A 22,306-nucleotide genomic window follows, 5' to 3' on the forward strand; every position below is an offset into this window, starting at 1 on the left:
TTTCCTGCACTTTATGAGGTCTATTGACTATAGTCTTGTTCCCCTTACCGTCGGAGGAAAACTTATTCCCTTTTTTGTCAATCCATCTCTTACCTCCATCTCATTTTATCCTATTTTGATGATAGCAGAATCGAGCCTTTCGTATGACTACATCCATGGTTTTCGAGTTATCGAACTCGAGGCACTCTTTCATAAACAACGACAAACTGCTAATAAACTATTGCACCTTTGCTTTTTCTTCCCGTATGTGTGGAACATACCATAACAAGGATGTAAATTTTGTTATGAACTCGTCCATAGATAGTTGACCCAATTGAAGGTCATGAAACTCCTTGGATTTCTTGTCATAGAATCTTTTAGTTAAATATTTCTCCTTAAAATATCTTTGAAATTTGTCCCAAGTTATGCTCTGCTCATTTACGGCACGTACCGTTTTTACTTCCTCCCACCACAAGGTGTCGTTTCCTTGCAACTGAAAGATGGCCAATCGAGCCTTTAAGTTATGATCATATTCGCACAGCTAAAAATAATTGTCCATATTCAAGAGCCAGGCCTCAATTGCCTCTTCTTGTTCGCCATCAAAGAGGGGAGGTTTTATTTTCCGAAATTCTCCTTGTAGTTCTACTTTCTGTCTCTTTTGTGTTTTGTGTTTTGATACATTACTAGATTCTTCCTCCTGATTCTCTTCACCGCCTTCAGTTTCTACATTCTCAGTACGAAATTCTTGTTGACCAATCATGTTCCCATGCTCAGGACTGGGAATTAGTTGTCATTGATTCTGTCTATCTGACAAAAATTCCATGATATATTCCTGTTCCTACATCAGCCTTTCATTATCTTCCCGTAATCAAGCCATCTCATCCTTTAACTCTTACACAGCTTCCAATATTACAGTATTAGTATTACGTGGCTCTTCCCCCAGTTGTTCCCATACCTCAGAATTGGCTTCTTGAAAAGATGTTGGTCCTGTTCTTGTCACAGTTGTTGAGATTTTCGGTTTTCATAAATTGGGCAAAAATCTCAAGTAGGTGACAACAATAACATTTGTTGCTATATTAGCTCTATTTGTTGCTATATTAAGTTTCTATATCTAATAATGGATCCCAGCTACACCTAAGCACCTCTCCTTACTGCATGACAAAGAAACACTGCAAAAGAAATCGAGTTCGATTGAGCATTTATCCACCTGCAAAGACACAATAAGCAAAGGCATTAAAAACAAGGTTTTGAAAAAAGACAAGAAACATTAGAAAGTGGGTTTTTCAAAGTGAAAGATCAAAATGTACTCCTATTTAAGCTCTCATATTTCATTTTCAAAAATCATTATGTTCATTTAGCAAGAAAGGAGTCCAAAAGTAAGAAGAAGAGGCGAATTTGAGTGAGTTTGGGTGAAAGAAGCTCGGCGCTACGCATTGGCTGAGTGGCGTTGTGCTTTTGGGCGAAATAGGTCGGCGTTGCACGTTGGAGACTTGGCGCTACGCATTGGAGACTTGGCGTTGCATGTAGAGCCTAGCGTTGCACGTCTGGAAGAATTCTCCAGTGTACTTTTACATGGGCACTATGCGTTGGGGCCGGCGTTGCGCGTCTGGGCAAAGGCACTGTGCGTGGAGGAGAAAGGCTCCAAAACCCTCAAAACCTCAAAAAATCTTCAAATTGCTTTCTCTTTCCCTCTTTCCAAGTACGTTACCCTCTTCTCCTTCATTTCTTGTTTGCATATGAAAGTCATAAGCATCATTCTTCATGATTAAAATCAAACCCTAGTTTTACTCTATTCATCCTAAAAAACCCTAAACCCATTTGTTTCTTCCCATCACTTATCATTAGAACTCAAAACCCCTCTCTACATCACTGCATATCCCCTCATTATATCCTCTCATCCTAAAACCCCCCTCCCTCACTCTCATAATTCACATCTTACCCTTCATTGTCTAGTCTACCCTAATACATCCCTTCACTCCTAAAAGAATCCCACTCATTCCCTTTATCCCTTTCTAGGAGTGTGCAACCAAAAAACCTTGCAAACATGGACAGGAGGAAGACTGTGATGATGAGGAGGAAAGAAACTTTGATCTGGCAGAGTATGATGAGCTTGAGAAGCATGACACTCAAACCATTAATTTAGAGGCTCGAGATGAAGAAACAATCAAAGACATCATCATTCGGGAAAAGGAGGGCAAAGTATGTCATCACATACTTAGAGCAGGAAAACAAACAGTTGATTGACAAACAAGTCCTCATGGAGCTGGAAGTGCTCAAGGCAAAATGACGAAGTGGCAAAGAAACACAAGTCACTTTGACCCCTATTGAGCAGGAGATAGAAGAGGATAGATAAACTTGGCTTGAAATAGTCAACCTACACCTTGAAAAGCTGCTACAGAAGGCCAACGGAGATAGTCAGATGCTCAGACACATGGCCTATCATTACAGGACTCGCAATACGATTTGCAACATAAGAATCAAGAAGATGAAAGCTAGGTTAAGGTGGGCCTTGAAGGGCAAGAAAGAGGAGGATAGACTTAGAATGTTGGTTGAGGCTTCCTTGACTCATCAGAGCATATGGTGGTGAGGCTTCACACAAATTTTGGGGAAATTTTGAGCAAATTTTAACATTTGCAATTTTTGGAAATTTGACACACAAAAAAATGGCCTAGACACGTAGCGCCACTGGTGCTGTGATTTTCCTAGGGGCACCCAATGGACAAATGGCTTAAATTTTTGGATTCAGGGCAGTGAGGACATGCATCCTAGAAAGTTTCAAAGTCTTTGGAGCAGAACTGGGCCACCAAAAGGTCAAAAAACACCCTAAAAATGACCTTTCTGCCACTTTTTGGACACACAGAAGTAGTCTTGGGAGAATCAAGTTTTGAGGGGACAAATGAGCTCCAAATGTAGGAATTATAGGTATTTTGGAAAGTAGACTTGAGGACCTTTCCAATGAGCTATCATGGGCTCAATTTGGATGCCGGGAAGGCCTTCAAAAGGGACCTGAAAGTGGCGCTACGTGTTGAGCCAGTGGCGCTACGCGTAGAGCAAATTTTGCGCAGGATGCCTATTTTTCCACTTTTTTACTATGATCATGGATTCTCTCTCATGGTGGATGATTTACTATCGTGAATGATGTCATGGCTTGTAAATATGATGGTTAAAAAGTTGTTGTAGAGGGTAGATTCATTTCTTTAGGAGATAGTTTGAAGTCAAATGAATTAGTTTTTCACTTTTAGAGGCAAGTTGTTGATGATGCCTATATTCCTGTTCCTTGTTTAGTATGAGTTAGATCAGCTCCTCATCTTAGGGATTCGACCCCTGAAGATGGGAGGAGGTTGAATGCTTGTCTATATCTTCTTCTTCTGTCTCTTTGTGAGAGGTTGGACTCAGTTGGATGCTCAGACCTTGATTGTACATCATTGAAAGCAGTTTGACAAGGAGAATAATAGGATTTGCAGCTATTTTTGTGGGATCCCTGTGGTATGGAGTTTTAGTACAGTTTCTTCTTTTGTGATCATTTGTTTACATGTTTTATGTATGCCATCATTCATTTCATTGCTTCTAGTTGAATGTTTTCAAGTTTGATAGGTAGAATCCATTGTATCAGTGCTCTGCCTTGGGAGATCATTCAACATTTCATGTTTTCTACTGTTTAGGAAGGATCCATAGTTGTCACATGCCCTTCTTAGCTCCTCATTAGTCTTAAACACCTCACACCATCAAAGCCTAAAGTGCTAAAGCCTATGCCTACCTTGCCCCATAGAACACCCTGCATTTCTGACCTAATTTCCCAGACCTAAACTGCCCAACTCCTCCTGGTCTGGCAAAACACCAACAAAATTCAATCAAAACCTTCGAGCTACTATACCTAGCCTAAAATACTTTACATGATCCAGTCATCTTGACTGAGATCCTTATGGAGAGAGCCCTCTCCCAGCCTAGTAGGGCTAGCTACTTGGCTAAGCATGGTTTGTGGTTACCCTGGCTTGCCTTCCTTCAGCCTGAGGTTCAATCCAAGTGATAACACATGTAACCTCCAGCTGCTAAAAATAGATCCCTGAAACAAGGTATGCCTTTGCATGCTGCCTTGGGAGAAGCAACCCGTGCATGCAAGTCAATTTTTCTCGGTCTCGGAGGGAACCGGTCAACTCAGTTGCACATGTAAGAGACTGCTCGACTGCTGGGAGAAAATGTGCATTTCTGGCTGGGAGCTGGGTTAGATGCCCAGGAGATTTGCGCAATTTCTGAGCAGAGCAGCTCACTGCTAACCAGATTTGTGCAAATTCTGGGTTGAGCAACCCTGCTAGGGAAAATTGCACAATTTTCACTGTGAGTGTTTTTTTCCAAGGAAAAAATCGGTAACCTTTAATTAATAAATTAATGAAAAGTTACACAAAGCAGATGCAATGAAGCATTCCGTAAGGTGCCACATGGGCCCGAGTGCGAAAGCACTCCACACAACGTTAGAAGACTAACGTGCAAAGAATAGAAAAAAGAGAAAGAGAGGAGAGAGAAATAGCGGGCCAGAAAAGCTGAAAGTCCCACGCTTCAAGCTTTTCTTCCCTTTTTCTTTTCAACCTTGCGCCACTCTCCTTGAGGGGCCCCGATCGAAGCAATAACTAACTGTGTTTCTGCATTCTGCGGCCCTGTTTCTTTGTCTGAGTCTGAGGTTTCTGAGTGGTGGTGTCGTTTGATGCCTCCCATACTTGGATCCATGCTTGTCATCTCTGCGTGATTTTGATGAATCTTTGTGCTCTTAGAGGTTGATGTAGTAATTTTCCCGGAATCTGAGGACAGATGTTCCTGATTGTTTACTGTTTGGGTCGCTGCTGCGATATTCTCCCCAATAGGATCCTCATGTTGTTCAGGTGGAGCATTAAGCTCCCCCTCTTCCTCTATTTCTTCTTCTGGGTTCTCTGTACATTGCCAGCCTCTTGGTTTGTGTACTTGTTTCTTGTTCCTTCTTTTATTTTGCGGACAGTTATTTTGTAAGTGTCCTGTTTGTTGACAGCCTCGACATCTGAATGCCGTGTTTTCATAATCAAGAGGCTGTTTCCACTGTGAGTTGTTGTGAATCAGAATTATATTGTCAGGAAGCCCTTCACTGAGATCAACCTCCACGCAGATTCTGGCGAAGGTATGAATGCCTCTGTCTATTCTTTCAACATCTTGCTTGATGAAAGAACCTATGGCATTCCCTATTGCTGCAAACACGTTAGGAAACCAGAAATGTAACGGTAGATTGTGGAGCCTAACCCAAACCGGCATTTTGGAAACCACCATAGTGGAAGGATCAAAACCCGGGAACCAGGGGGTCATGAAGAGGCCAGCATTGCCCCAGAACCATGGCCCCTCGAGGAGGACAAAATCTTTCTCCTTAACCGAGTCAAATTTTACAATAAAAAAGCCCTTTGAGCACAAATGAATGTCACAATTTGGGGTCCATGTGGAAAAAATCCACTGTCTTAAAGCATCTGCTTTAGGCCAAAACCCGTTGAATCTGCATATGACAGCTGTTGAAGAAAGATCAGAATTAAAATTATTTACCTCAGGCATGTCGACTTGCAGAACCGGAATCTGTGGTCTTTGCTCCACAATGTAGGGCCCAGGAAGATCTGGAGTTGGTGATGTTTTCACTTCGCCCTTCCCTTTGACAGCATCTTTAAAGGAATTTATGCCTTTAGGGCCTGGGCCAGAGCTTCCCCCTCTCAGCCTTGTGCTTACTGTGATGGTTGAGTCTCGGCCAATACCATAGCACTGTACTGTAAAATTATCCTGCAAGATTTTGCCTGCATATATCAAGCTTAGCAGATTTGAAGGGATGCCTGAATCTGCTTGTATTTCATCTTTTATATCTTTTATCAATGATCCTGTCCAGAATTGCTTACAGACAGTTTTCCCTGACAGCATTCTAATGAAAATTTGAGTTCGTTTCTGTTCTGGGACCTGGATATCTGGATCGGAATTTTTCTCCCCTGTAATTTCTACTTTTTGGGGTTCTGACCCTCCAGGAGCTGATTGCCAGGTCGGCCGTTGGATGCCGTCCCTCGTTGGGGCCAAGGGAGGCATATGATCTGAACTCGCTCGGAGGCTCATCTTTTGATTATTTTCCAGATCCGCTAGATAAAGATCAGATCTGTTGTCATGGAGAGCGAGGGGGAGCGGATCCGTCTCATGCCACCTCGAAAAACCAAAAAAGGACAGAGAAATTGCCATTCGGCTCTGTTTCCCATTTCCGCCGTCAAAACAAACTAAATAGGGTAGATCACCCGTTAAAGAGGGCAAAACAATCTGTGGCTGTGTGTGATTCGAAAGATTTAAAACATAGAACCCCTGACAACGAAGAGGGGTGTCCAGATTCGCCCTGAGGAAAACGATACATGCCGAAAAGGGGAAGAAAAAATCAAAAACCTGATTGCTATGGTTCAAAACCTGTTTCATCCTTCCGTTAAGGGGCCCAAGCCACGTCTTGAAGTTTTCTTGCAGCGCAGTGTGTCTCGCAGGCAGTCCCCAATCCGTTCCTGCATCATCCAGAACGTCGACGGCGGCAATAAACCCTGCAGAAACCCTATACGCACGAAGCCCTGCCATCCTCTCCGTCTTCCCCAAAATTTCAGAGCGTCCAATTTTCACTGTGAGTGTTGACTGCCATAATTGCGCAATTCTGGATCCCAGCAAGTTGCCATTTAGGATTTCACAATTTCTGGAGGGAAGTCTAGTTTCCCTCTAGAATTGCACATTTTCTTAGGGGAGCTGCTTTGCCTGCAGCTTGACCAAGTTCGGGTGATCAGTTTGTGAGGGGAATGCATTGAGCTGTGATTGACACGCTACCTTTGTGCAAGAAAAACACTGAAACTTGTGAACTTAACGAAGCAAAGCAAGCTACTATGAAGGTTGGAAGGGAGGCTCCAAAACGAAGCTAAGGAAAAATTTTGGAGGGTGGTTGTAGTCGCTACAACAGGGTCCTAGCAGCTAACATCATGTCATAGCAACAAGTAGTGAGGATTGGGAGTTGTGGACTTCCAATATGGTTATTGGATCCAAAGATCCAGTTGATTGGTGGGACACTCCATTACATAGTGAGTAAAATCCAAATAGTAGGTGTCTTGGTTCTTTATCAGGTTAAGACATGGGGGATCACCGGGGTCTTCATCATATGGTGAGGTATGTGGTTGTTTAGGATTAGGGCTAGCCATGGAGTGATAGGCGTGAGCGTTGGTAAGTCATATTAGTAGGTTGAGCTTAGCCTCAATCATCACATATATTATGGCCGAGAGTTACATGAGAGGAGGTTCTGGTACGAGCATAGTAGGCAGTTAGCCATGACTAGAGTGTGACAGGGTCAGCAGGACAATTTCTTTCTATGATGAGCATGGGACCCAGACATCATATTACTTTACCACTCAATGACCTTTAGGGAAGAGCTGGCTAGTATAGGAGGAGATCACCCAAATCTTCCCCAAAGCTTTAGGAACTCGCTGATAGCATGGGAGACTTCCTCATCATGACAGGTTGGTTGGTAGGAGGATACTAGGGGAAGTTCATGCAGGAAAGAATTCATCCCCACAGGGATTGTGTTGTGTCATCAAGAGTTTACTCTTGGAGTGCATGAGGTGGACTACTCGGTAGGGAAACTTCACGGGGAGTTAGACAAAGTCCTACATTATCACGATGCTCTAATTATTGATAGTATGTAGAAGGATTTTGGTACCTGTATCTAGTTGGACAACTAATGGAGTAAGGTTTGATTTGCATTGATCAAGATGGCTTGGGATCCTAGTATTGAGGGATTCCTTCATGTCAAGACAGGGGTGAGATTGGGGATGACTCAGTGGCACATTTGGGACCCTAGTATTATTCATGGTTATAGCGGTGATCAAAAGTCAAAGAGGGAACTTGTTCAATCATTGCTTGAGGACAAGTAATTTTTGGCAGGGAGGATTGTCATGTCCCCAATAATTAATAATTTTGTTAAGGGAAATTCTCAAATTTACAATTTTGGCAAATAATAAATATTTTTGGCAAATAAACTTAGGAAAATGGGTTATGATGGCTCAATATAAATTTTGGAGAGAAAAGAAGGCCAAACTTAGGATAAAATAAAAATTAAAGTAAAGATAAGTTGTGGAGGTTACCAAAATGGAAATCGAACCATGAGAAGAATCAAACCATAGTATCAAAGCATAGTGCAAGAGAAATCGACCCATGGTGTGAGGAAGGGAAAGAAATAATAAAAGGAAGGCTAGATCCTCATTTTGATCATTCTATTTGGCATTTCATTTCAGAATTGGAGAGTTTGATTGAGCTGCTTAGCCAAGTCAACCAGTGTTGTTTAGCACAAGGAATTTCCAAGAAGAATTCCACCCTCATTTCGGAGAAATTCGAGTGTCTCCGTAGTGAGGTAATTTGGGGAGTCCAATTCAGGATTTCCACAGAGCTTTATTGTAGGTATTCACTTAGTTTGCCACTCCTTGGGCATAGAGGTTGTTCGAATTGCTCATTGGAGGATCAACTATTGTGGGTTGGATTTCTATCTATTTTGCAGGGGTTGAGCAATAGTGTTTTTTTTCAGGTGTTAGAGCTTATTTTGGACGAAAGTTTGAGGAAGGACTTTTGTTGGGATTTGGAGGAGTTTCCCTTTGGGGAAATTGTGCATTCTTGTAGCAGTTTGATTTCTGTAGCTCACTGGTAGACTGTGAAGGGTTGCACACTGATTTTGGGGTTTCAGTGACTGGTGGATTCAGCTTGAGATTTTTTGGGTTTTTGTGGGTTTGGTGAGAGGAGACTCCAGTTAATTTTACAAAACAATTTGGGCGATATTAAGGCCTGAAATCCTCATTCTTATAGCAGGGTGCATTGTTGGTTTAACAAGGATTTTGCACTATTTTGGGCATCTAGGTCAACTGGAATTAGCTCAAAATATTTATGGGTTTTATTGGTTGGGGTGTGAGGAGCCTCCCTCTAATTTTTCAGAAATTTTGGAGCTGTTTCGAGTGTTCATTTCATAGTTTGCCTCCAACAGCAACAACAACAACAACAATTTATGGGCAATGCATTTGGATAGATTGAGCCATTTCAGTTGGATATTTCACTTAGTTTCCCACTTGGTTATTGCATGCTTGCAGTAGCAAGCCCAAGTTCTATATATTCACTCCATTGTATTTAGTTACAACTTTAAAATCAATAAAATGGCTTAGTTATATGGCTGTTATTTTATGGTTTTTTGATCTATTTTTGTTTGTGTAAATTTGTGCATGCACGTGTGAAAATTCTTGGTTGCAATTTAGTGTATGTTTTTACATTCACTATATTTTTTAGTTTAACACATTACATATACACAAAAAATTCCCCTGGATCCCAAAACCAGGAATACCATATTGATTTCTCATTATATTCCTTTTAACGTTACAATACATATATATACATGTCGAAGTATTCATAAACCCCAATCCACTAACCCTGGATTAGAACATACTTGTAGTTCCCTTGACCAGATCTACAAATACCATGGGAAAAAACCACCGTGCCCAAAAACCATGCGCAAAAACATGGGTAGGTTTTCCCACCATCTTTAGGTTTGGCCCCCATCCTTGGATCCACCCAACTATTATTGAATCCGCACAAAATAAAATATAACACACCCAACACCAAATGTTATGTTATTGACAAATTTCTCTAAGAAAAGGTTAATCATTTATCATAAACATTAGCATTATTCTATTAACATAATCCTATTCAACAACTCTGACTCACGGTAAATTAATAACATCACTTTGTTACAATAATTATGGTCGGTATCTCTGGCCTATGTTGTATTATCACCGTAATCTCATTAGTACTTTTGACCCATGATACATCATTTGCATCAACTAGTCAGTACCTCGGACCTATGGTATATCATCACCATCATCCTGGTCGATACTCTTGACCTAGACTAGTCTTCGTTAACCATCAATCTATTTAATATCTTTGACTCGTGGTGAATCTCCAAATACCTCACTCTTCATGAGTAATTCTGGGCCTAATGCTAAATGTGCTCACTCAACCTCTCTAGATAGTTTGAGACTAATGCAAAAGGGCACCCACTCAACTGAGCGATTCTAGGCCTCTTGGATAGTTCTTCCTAATTCTAGTCAGCATAATTGACACAAGAAGAATGACTTTCCTCTATTGGACCATTCTCCCTAATTCTTGACCTAGACGGAATGATATTCGTTGAATTAGCTATCCATGTTGATTTTTTAATCCACTACCTATGGAAAGCATCATGCATAAACATCATTCTCAAAAGTCGTCACTTGGAACAATTCACCAATTATCCAAGTTGTCACTTGGAACCTAGTCAACACCTATGACCTATGGTGAAACCATGGGATATTATCATTCCTACATGTTAATTGAATGGTAAATTTCTTTTCTAATGCTAGAGGCACTCACTCGCCCATTTAGGGAGTAATTTAGGACTTGATTCTCTCTGGGTCATTCTCCCTAGCCACATTTTGTGGCCCCTGGTCAATACTTTGACTTGTTTATATTTTGACCTAGGGAGAATGTCTACCCCTTGATGCAATGACATCAACATGAGGTTCCAAAGACAATGCAACAATCTAGGATAGCTTTAGAGAGGGGATCTAGGAGGACATCAATGGATCCTTTTCGATTAGATGATGGGCTTCCATTACTCCATTGCACCATTGGTTGTGATAATATTACCTTGATGACCATACCTTTGAGACTTTGATGCCATGGGTAGAAATGTGTTATGTTACAAATCATGCCTTTCATCTAAAAGGGACTTGATCACAATCCGACTTTTAACTCGAAACATATCCTTCAAAATTTGATGTTTGCTAAAATTTCCTTACTGAAGTCCATGTATACACATGCATGCATATGTTGCAATACACTAGCATTTCACCTAATGAATATCAAATGAAATACAACTAAAGCATTTCCACTATCTCTTAGAAAATTATAAATGTAGAGGGAGGTTAAGCAAGCTTACCTAGATGAGCATCGTGGAGAAGTAGTTCAAAGAGGGGTCAAAAATTGGAGTCTAGGGTTTCATGTAGAGATCAAAGTTGCCCTAGAACCATTGACCAAGGTTTCCCTAGAACCGTTGACAAAAGTTCAAGTTTCAATCTTTGTCCTCAAATAAGTCAAACACTATTGTGAAAAATCCCTTGGCACAAGGATATATATATATATGTTTCTTCCTTATTTCTAATTTCCATGTAGGAAATCTATGAATCATAGATTTGCAAGCTTTAGACTATAAATTATTGAATTTACAAATCAATCCATTCTCTCTATAAAATATTGATGATTATGATACATTCTTTTCTATGAATATAATAAATGTTAATGCTTCATCAATCATACAAATTATTTGGATTCTACTAGAATCCACTAAAATTACTTTTTATGACATATTCTTGAAACACAAACTAAAAATCCCCATTTTTAAAAATCAAAACAATATAAAAATTTAAAGTATATATATATATATATATATATATAAATAAAACATTAAACCAGGATAGAGAATGAAATAGAAAACTTGAAGAATGAAATAGAAAACTTGAAGGGGTCATATGGCATAATGGCTAAAACGACAAACTGAAATGGTCATCCTCCAAAAATTTGAAACAGTCATTTTATTTTTAATAATAAAATAATATTGTAACCTTTAAAAGTTATTAATTTCATTAATATTTATAGGTATAGAAAATGTCTTTAAAATTGAAAAAAATTATTATCAATTAACTGCAATGTCTATTCGTAATAACTTGGTCTTTTAAAATATCCAATTTGCATTAGCCGTTGGGAAAGTCAAACGCGTGTTGGAGAATGAACCCGTTGATCAAGTCAACTTGCATCACGCGTTGATGAAGTCAAACTTGCATCACGCGTTGATCAAGTCAAACGCGTGTTGGAGAATGAACCCGCAATATCAGGAAGAAGTTTAGTGTTTGGTTCCTCGTGATTGGTATTTAGTGGTTGAAAGTACATTTAGGTTAGATGCCACCCCATGTTTAATAACTCTTTGAATGAATCTCTTTCAATATTCATTCAAATGAATGATGCAACTCCATTTGTGCAAATCCATTCAAATGAATAATGAAACTCCATTGAAATGCATACCGTTTCTATTAAATGTACTCATGGCCATGTGCTGACGTGACAAGTACAATGATAGTACAATAAAGGTCTAACTAATAGATACGCAAACAAATTAATTAAATTAACAATAAATAAAAATAAATTTAAATATTATATTGTAAATTTGGTAAAATCATTTTTAGTTTTCCGTGAGTTTTCTAACTAATTGAAGGTCAACGCTTTTGCGGTAGAGTAATAACTTCCTTCCTTCCTTTTTTCTTTCTTTCTTTCTTTTTTCCTTCTCTTCAGTATGAAAAAAGAAGTATATTTATATTCCAAAATATATGTAGTACATGTTGTATAAGGATAGTATATAAAGATACCAACATATTTCTTCAGATACAATACATTCCATAATCGAGTCTTTTCCGACTCGACAAAACATGGTAAATACAATCATTATCAGATATATGTTTCTGTGCACAGTGGTCTGTACATATAATATAGTGCAAACATACAAACAAAATGATCTAATATATCATTTGTCTAGACATCTAAAATGTGGGAGAAAGATATACAAAAACCAAAACACAAAAAATAAGTCTTTGTCACATAATAAATCTCTGAAGATAAGCCACCAGCATTAGCATATGAAAATCTCCACAGAAATAATTATTATCCTGGTAGTGGAAGCACCGCGGTGTCCATGATGTTTTCCCCCAACTTGATCTCAATGTGCATCCCATCCAACTCATCCTGTAACCCCCTCTTAGAAAGTCTATTTGCATTTTGATTAAAGTCCCTTCCAATGTGCTCAATCATTGAGTCTTTAAAAGAGGCCCAAAGTTGCGAAATTTGATATAGCCAACCATGGAGCGTGGGTTGGTAGACTTTTGCACATCCCAGGACATAGTCGATGATTATCTTGGAGTCCCCAAAAATGTGAATTGAAGGGATGTTAAGATATCTAGTGAACCAGAGAAGTCCCCATGTGCCATGGCTTCTGCCCTCGTGTTCATGCCGCTGCCAACACCCCAGTTGTCATGCCCCTATCCTAGTGGTAGTCTTTCAACCGCTCATAGGCAGGTGCGGCACCACCACGCGATTTCTTTCCACCAATACTTTCAAGTGTGGAATACACCTAACATTCAATACTTAGAATATTTTCACTTCACTAAGAATTCATCATTCATTTTACACAGCAAAAACATTAATCTTTAACTTCATTCACATATAAAAGTATACAAGTACACTTAATCTTTTAAGGGAGGGGCAACTCCCTGATAAGAGCTTGCCCACAATAATATAATAGTACAACTTTACAACTTCATATATAGTTCAGCCTCTTAAGGCAACCCCAAAATACCTTTGGCCAAAACAATGCCAAACTGCAATTTCATAATTTTACCCAAGTTGTCGTTCAGCTCAGGCCCACTATTGTGCAACCCTGCCCGGGTCAGTCCACCCTATTGTGCGGTCTTACCCAAGTCTCACCTACCCGAGTCTCTGTGCACGCTCCACCGTTTGCTATTGTGTTACTCGGTCTGCGGGTCGTGCCAAACTTCCACCCGACGCCTGTGCCATACCCACCACCCAGTGCTCAGTTTGCACTTTGCCTGACCGTCGTGTCACCCGGCTCACGGGTCGTGCAGACTCACCAGAGTTCGGGTAGTCCCGCCCAGCCTTTGCGTTGTCGTGCGAACGTGCCCAACTCGTCCGTCGCGCACTTTGCCCGTTCACCTAACCACTAACTCGTCAGCTCGCCTGCCTTGCCAAGTTACCCGCCCATTCGCTCATCCATCTACTAACTTGCTCGAACCAACTTGCCCACCTACCCAAGCTTTCGCCCTCCGTCTAGCTGTTCACCCGACTGCAGTTCACTGCGAGAAGACCTGCCCCACTGCTACCCGATTCGCACGACTACGGTTCCGCTCGGTCCTTGCACTTGTCCAGTTCTTCTCCTTGCCTTGGCACTTTGGTCTATACACCCGCCTGTCCCTCAGCCTTCCTTCATATGTCTTCACACCTTCGCACTCCAAGTTGTATGAATTTGATGCTCTTGCTTATGCCTTTCTCCATCCATGCGTCCACTTACTTATATGCTCAACTTTCCTTGCCCCCACTCAAGGTCGGCTCACCCCCTCATATCGCCTCACCGAGTGCACCTACCCGACCGCTCATCGTATAAGGTCGCCTCCGTGAGTTTTACCCTTAGCCAAATTTTCATCTCTCCATTGGCTCATCGCATGCCAACTCATCCCAATGTCGCATAACTTCACACTCGACTCACCTGCTCACCAACTCGTCAAACTAGCTCGTTGCCCATCGACTCGTCACACACCATCTCACCACATTTAACTGAGGGCGCTTCACCCCAACTCATCGCATGTCACACGCATGACTCATGGGCGTGACATACTCCCCCACTCTAAACAATTGTCGTCCTCGACAACACTATCCCGGCAACCACCATCGCCAAGACTGTAAATCCACCCAAATGTGTGTATGGGTAATCCAGATGTGTCCACCTTTCGACTTGCCTCATGCCATAAATATGCCAAGCTTTGCAAGAAATCATATGTTTGTACCCCTCATGTTGGTGACTATTTGGGTAGCTAATCCAACTGTACATCGCCTCCATAAGAACGCATGCCCCTACATCATCATGACTTAACACTGCACATTGCCTGCCAATCTGTGTTCATCTCACCCTAGATGTTTGCTCAAAATGTTGAAGACTCACTGCCATGAGCAGCTAACAATGAGCCTCATCTCCATGATAATCTAAGAAGATGAGGAGGAAGTGGAGCCTGAAGGCTCTCCCTCTTCCTCACATATCAACTCAATCCATCTATTAGGATCCTCCACTTCTAACCTTTGCAAGTATGCTTCTCGATCTTCCATCTGAACATCTTGTCTAGTGTCCTCATCCTTCTCCATTTCCTTTAGTCTGCTTGATAGATCCAAGATGCTATGAGACAATGTGTGAATCACCTGTGACTATTCCATAAGCTTTTCCTTCGTAGAAGACAACCTCTTATAGACCTCTTCATCTTGCCTGACATCATCCACATTCATCGTTGTCAACTTACACTCGGATTTCGTAGCCCCTATGGTTGGCACACCAATGGGTACATCCTCTCGCCCGTTGTAAATGTACAACTTCCTCATATGTGGAACTATCTTAGCTTCGAATTGATTCATGAATTCCATGCCCAACACAGCTTCATAGTCATCTATCCGCACCACTATGAAATCGACCTTTCCTTTCCATTCACCTAGTGTCACATCGACCTTCTCAGCCACAACAATCACAGAATCAGGAGGAGAGTTCACTGCTTTCATTTGAGCCTGAACTGGTACAAACTTCAACCCAATCCTCCTCGTAGTATCTTCACTCATGAAGTTATGAGTTGCACCACTATCCACCATAGTGAGAAAAATTCCATTCCCAATCTTCATCTCCACATACTCCAGTTGGTTTCTCTCAGGATCTCTTTGTGAGATCGCTTTCGTAGCCACTGCAGCTCCTAGAATCTGCATAACCCCAACGAAAGTTTCATCTTTCTTCTTCTTCGCATCAGATTGTGCTATTGCTGTCACTTTCAATCTTGAAGGACAATTCTTCACTGTATGTGGTTCTTCACATATCCAACACTTCAATGGTTTCATCTTTGTCTTATCATACGATCTCGAAGGATCTTCTTTTGTAGGTTTTTCTTTCGGCTTGTTAGTCTTTTTCTTTCTCTCTTCAGTTCCTTCATCATAATGTTCTACCAAGCGATCAACAACTGCAAATGATTCTTCAAGTGTTTTAATCTTTTGCCTCTTCACCTCATTGTGTGCCCAAGGTTTCAATCCTATAATGAAATTGAATACCTTGTCTCTTTTCGCCATATCAGGTAGTTCCAAAACTGCGCTTGAGAATTCCCGTCGATAAGCTTGTAGGCTCCCTGTTTGCTTTATATACTTTGTCTTCATACTTGCATCCCATGTTTCGTCTTGTGGACTAAAATGAGTTTGCAAATCCTTCTTCATGTCATCCCACGAAGTGATCTCCGCAACATGTCCATTAGGAATCTGGTCCATCTTCCTTCGCCACCACATTTTAGCATCCTTCGTCAAGAATTGAGTAGCTACTTTGACTTTGGCCTCCTCATCGGACATCGCCAAACGTTCCAAGTATTGATCCATATGCCATAGAAAGTTATCAAGAGTTTTTAGACTTCTTGTCCTGTCATAAGAATTAGGTTCCTTGACTTTCGCATGAGCATATCCCCCACTAGAGGGAAGACCTGCCCCATTGCTACCTGATTTGCCCGACTGCGGTTCTGCTTAGCCGTTGCGCTCGTCTGGTTCTTCTCCCCACCTTAGCACTTCGATCTATACACCTGCTTGCACCTCGACCTTCCTTCGTATGCCTTCACACCTTCGCACTCCAAGTTGTATGACATGTGATGCTCTTGCTTATGCCTTTCTCCATCCATGCGTCCACTTACTTATACACTTCACTATGGTTATAACGTGGGTCGGCCTGCCCAAGCCGACCTTCCAACTCGACTGTCCATGCCCCCACTCAAGGTCGGCTCGCCCCCTCATGTCGCCTCGCTGGGTCCACCTACCTGACCGCTCATCGGATAAGGTCGCCTCTGTAAGTTTTACACGTAGCCAAATTTTCATCTCTTCATTGACTTGTCACACACCAACTCATCCCAACGTCGCATAATGCTGCACCTGACTCACCCGCTCACCAACTCGTCACACCGACTTGTCACCCACCGACTCGTCGCATGCCAACTCTTCACGTTTAACCGAGGGCATGTCGCCCCAACTCGTCGCACGTCGCACACACGACTCATGGGCGTGGCACCAGTGAACCCAAAATTCCTATTCCTGAGATAAAGCAATCGCAAAACCACATCCGCATCTATTCCTTTGTTTTACCCCGTCAAAGAAACCAGTCATGTAGACCATCCTCAGGCCAGTTTGTTTGTGAATGATTTTCTTAGGCCCCATGCCTTGTTGTGTACCAATACAGTACCATTTGATAATGCGATCCAACACCTGCATAACATTTTCTCTGAAATTTTTAAAAATAATATTGTTTCACCATCTCCAGATCTCCCAAAAGAAAATAAGGGGGCTTTTTCGCCATGTTGAATTTTGATTGCTCCACCACCTGAAGCAATGAGTAATACTATCAAATTGATTATAAGGGAAACCGATAAAACCAACAAGATTGTTCCAGACCTGAACAGTCGTAGGACATTTTAGGAATATGTGGAAATTTCTCTCCTCCGCTTCCCTACATAGTGCACATATCCCCTGCCCATACCAATTCCTCTTCTGGAGGTTTTCCCACGTTAAATTTTTATTATTCCAAACCAACCAAAGAAAAAAAATAATCTTAATGAGGATTTTGGATTTCCACATATTTAGATTTTTGGATTTTGGATTTCTGGAAAGTAATAACTTTGTTATTCTTTAAGCTCTATTTATTATTATAAGTATTAATCGAATCAATAATATTACTTATGTGATGCAGATTATGATCACTCAGGTTTACCAAATATTTCATAGTGATACCATATTAATATATATGAAATTTAGTTAATTTCATGTAAATTCAAAGCTCTCAATTTCATAATATTGTATACATTCTAATTTTTTAACTTAAAAGATTACCGTAATTTTAAACTCTAATTAAAAGATTAATATATAATAAATAGTAATAAATAGTAATAAGTTTGATTTAAATTTTAAAAAATTGATTAACATTATTATTTTTGAAATTAATCTCTATATTTGCCAATGTTAATTATACATACTCATGATACAACTAACTCTTTTTCTTAAACCATGGAAGGGGAAAAAAAATCTAAATAATTTTGGTATTCTTTGACCTCCATTTATTACAAGTAGAATCAATCAATGATGTTAACATATACCAACCTCTCACTTCATACCGCTGTTTATTAGCGATATAGCACGAGCGTTGAAACCTGCTCTTCGCCGAATTTATATAAATAAGCCGATGCAGTCATAATTGTGGCCCAGCGATCCCAATATCGTCCACCTTCGCATTTACTGAGAGAGAAAATCGGTCTGTCATTAATTGAGATTGCGCCTCCTGCAGGGTGGAGCAGAATCCATAATTCTGGCCCAGCGGTCCCAATATCGTCGACCTTCCGCATTTAGTGAGAAAGAAAATAGGTCTGTCATTAATTGAGAGTGCGCCTCCTTCATGGCGGAGCCGAATTCAAATCGAACAGCCAGAGATGATGAAAAGAAGGGAAAGGGAGAGGGAAAGGTAGGGGAGGAAGTATTGTTTAACGCTAACCGCCATGAGCATGAGCTCTTGCTGTTTGAGGGTCTTCCGGCTTACACATGCAGCGGATGCAAAGAATACGGAGCGAACAGGGGTTACAAGTGTAAGATTTCTTCTGGTTCTTGTATGAATTTCACTCTGCACGAGGTCTGCGCCGCCCTCCCTGACGACATCCAACACCCGTTTCGCAGCGACGTGATCATCAAGTTTCGTTCCAAGACGTTTCTGAGGCATCACTGCAGTGCCTGCTGCGAGGTGATTAAAGGTTTTGTGTTCGAAACTGAAAGGCATAACAGAAGGTTCCATCCCTTGTGTATGGCGCTTCCTAAAATACTCGACTACGGTGGGCACGCAAATCACAAACTCAAAATTGTGACGGGTGATTTAAAGCGGAAAGCATACACTTGCAGCGCCTGCGATGGTTACATCCGTTGCGGTGGTTGGAGATATCGGTGCGAGGATGTGGCGTGTAAGGTTTACGTGGATCCGAGCTGCGCTAAAAATGACATTTTTGGACTCTCAGAGCATGGTATTCATCGAGTTGCATCCGTGCGTCCCACCACATCCACATCTGGCGGTAAAAGAGCTGCTTTGGTTGAGTCAATCATCAGTGGAGCAGTAAGCGGGCTCTTCGGCTCATGAAGTAGTAATATTTTGGAAATATTTTTCAATTTACAATAAACATAAATTTAGATTTATTTTAGACTTAGGACATGAATATCTATATGTAAGTTTTTCTTTGTTTTTTCCAGCACAAATGTAAGTTTTTGTTTGTTACTCCACCGTGATCATGAGGTTTGTGTGATCAGGCGGTTTGTTAAGGCACTCCTTGATGTGAAGTTATTATGTTCCATTAAGGCACTCCATCCTCATCAAGAGGTTTGTTAAAGCACTCCTTGATGTGAAGTCATTATTTCAATTGGCTTCGAGGGGATATGTTGGACATGATGAAGATGTAGTCTCACCAAGCCTACAATTTTTTTTATTAATAGTGTTGAAAGAAATAGGCTTTAAATCTTACTTTTCTATCAATCCATTTTCTTAAGTAAAAAAAAAATAAAACTTAACCAAAAAATTCTAAAAAATATCACATAAATATAATAATAATTAATTTATTAATCTATTTTCATAACTAAATGAAAATAAGGCATCCCCAAAAAAACATTATTTTTATCCCCATTACAAGTTCTCCACTAGGGTCGATCTTGAGGGTGAGGGAAATCCTTTGTGGGATGAGAATCCTAAGATCACCATTACCGAAAAATCCTTGTTGATTAATGCAGAGGAAATGAATGCCCTCATTGATTATTTTCCCCATCAGATAGAACTAGCAATAGAGATTTATTTTTATCCCCATTACAAGTTCATTACAAGTTCTCCACTAGGGTCGATCTTGAGGGTGAGGGAAATGCTTTGTGGGATGAAAATCCTAAGATCACCATTACCAAAAAATCCTTGTTGATTAATGCAGAGGAAATGAATGCCCTCATTGATTATTTTCCCCATCAGATAGAACTAGCAATAGAGATTCAAGAGTTGATCGTTCATTGTGAGCTATAAAATTTGGGGTCATATTTGATTTCAAGATTTACTCTGGACTCCCTCACAAATCTCCTAGATGTAGACAAGAAGGTGGGGAAATGCGTAATGGTATACATGGAGGATAGTTGCTTAATGGCTAACATAATAATATCACCAAGTACTCCGTGTCCATGTGGGAGTTGTAGGAATCACTAAATGAGATTTCTAAAAACATTTCATGTAGCTACATACATCACATGCTTCATGTGATTGGTTCTATATTGCATGCAATAGATTATCTGAACCTATGGCTACAAGAGTCCAACTTACACAACTCCCAATGGAAAGTGCTTCAATATTGTTTCTCACATGCCACAACTCCTCATCGTTTTGATACCAAAACAAGAAAAACAAAGACAATATAGAGAAATATAATAACTATGCAACTTAGAGATTTTATTAATTTGAACACACATATGTTCACATAATAGAGCCTTATTTTATGGCAATGGTGTCAACATAGAAGATAATGATGATGTAGCTACCAATTAATGCTATATACTAACAACAATTAACTAATTTAATATAGAAGAATGGATTAGAATAATACATCCCTCTAATTAACTCTAACATCCTATTATTCCTAATTTTATGGATGAATTTTAAACAATAATTCTTTAAATTTTATAGTGAATATGTACTAAATGCTCATGAGTAAGATAAGAGTAGCCATCTCACATATCTACTTACTACATTAAAAGTGTTTTCTACATTATGCAAAGAAATGTATTTTCTTCTAAAACAATATATATATTTGTTTAGCATTTATATGGCACTGCATAAAACACATTTTATTATCAATTTAAAGTACATAAATTGTATAGTGAATACTTGAGAGTGCTTAATTTAAAGTACATAAATCGTGTATTGAATGCTTGAGAGTGCTTAATTTAAAGTACATAAATGGTGTAATGAATGCTTGAGAGTGCTTATTTCACACTCTCATATCTCATTGTCCTTTCTTCATTTTATTCAAATAATTTTCAAATTTATGTAAAAATATCTATTTGATTTTAAAAGCAACATATATTACAAAACTACATTTCTAATTACTTTAGTATTTATCTATCATTGTATAAACCACATTCTGTTATCAATCTAAATTATATAAACATATAAACATGTGAAATGAAAATATTATATATGTAGAATTATATTATTTGTAATATGTTTAATTATTTTATTAATGCTTAAGGTTGTAAATTTACGTGAAACCTATCATTGAATCATATTTATTATTTGTAAATCTAGTTGTAGTAAGTATTTAATTATGAAAATTTAAATTTTTTATAACAATATTTCATTTAATTTATTTCAAAATATAATCTATTTTTTATTAATATTTTTTTATTTTATAGGTTAAATAATAACGTTTGCACAAAAGCTAAATCATAGTTAATTGAAATAATTTATTAGTAGTGTTTACTAGAGCTTCGTTAAGGCACTCCGCCGTGATCAGGAGGTTTGTGTGATCAGGCGGTTTGTTAAGGCACTCCTTGATGTGAAGTTATTATGTTCCATTAAGGCACTCCACCCTCATCAAGAAGTTTGTTAAGGCACTCCTTGATGTGAAGTCATTATTTCAATTGGCTTCGAGGGGATACGTTGGACATGATGAAGATGTAGTCTCACCAAGCCTACAATTTTTTTTATTAATAGTGTTGAAAGAAATAGGCTTTAAATCTTACTTTTCTATCAATCCATTTTCTTAAGTAAAAAAAAATAAAACTTAACCAAAAAATTCTAAAAAAGATCACATAAATATAATAATAATTAATTTATTAATCTATTTTCATAACTAAATGAAAATAATGCATCACCAAAAAACATTATTTTTATCCCCATTACAAGTTCATTACAAGTTCTCCACTAGGGTCGATCTTGAGGGTGAGGGAAATCCTTTGTGGGATGAGAATCCTAGGATCACCATTACCAAAAAATCCTTGTTGATTAATGCAGAGGAAATGAATGCCCTCATTGATTATTTTCCCCATCAGATAGAACTAGCAATAGAGATTCAAGAGTTGATCGTTCATTGTGAGCTATAAAATTTGGGGTCATATTTGATTTCAAGATTTACTCTGGACTCCCTCACAAATCTCCTAGATGTAGACAAGAATGTGGGGAAATGCATAATGGTATACATGGAGGATAGTTGCTTAATGGCTAACATAATAATATCACCAAGTAATCCATGTCCATGTGGGAGTTGTAGGAATCACTAAATGAGATTTCTAAAAACATTTCATGTAGCTACATACATCACATGATTCATGTAGTTGGTTCTATATTGCATGCAATAGATTATCT

The 22,306-nt window shown here is 39.5% G+C and overlaps 1 protein-coding gene across 1 annotated transcript; it reads left to right on the forward strand.

The window, feature by feature from the left end:
* The first annotated feature begins 18,331 nt into the window (after window positions 1-18,331).
* Window positions 18,332-19,057, forward strand: LOC149200594 (uncharacterized). Its single transcript, XM_089400996.1, has one exon. The coding sequence runs from the start codon at window positions 18,332-18,334 to the stop codon at window positions 19,055-19,057; it is 726 nt and encodes a 241-aa protein (XP_089257122.1).
* Window positions 19,058-22,306: the final 3,249 nt, after the last annotated feature.

This window comes from Pinus tabuliformis, chromosome 2_1, assembly GCF_031772625.1.
Source record: "Pinus tabuliformis cultivar Carrire ecotype Pingquan chromosome 2_1, CPIR1, whole genome shotgun sequence".
Taxonomy (NCBI): Eukaryota; Viridiplantae; Streptophyta; class Pinopsida; order Pinales; family Pinaceae; genus Pinus; species Pinus tabuliformis.

Coding starts and splice junctions, on each gene's coding strand:
- LOC149200594 (XM_089400996.1), top strand. CDS start 18,332: ATGGCGGAGCCGAATTCAAATCGAACAGCCAGAGATGATGAAAAGAAG.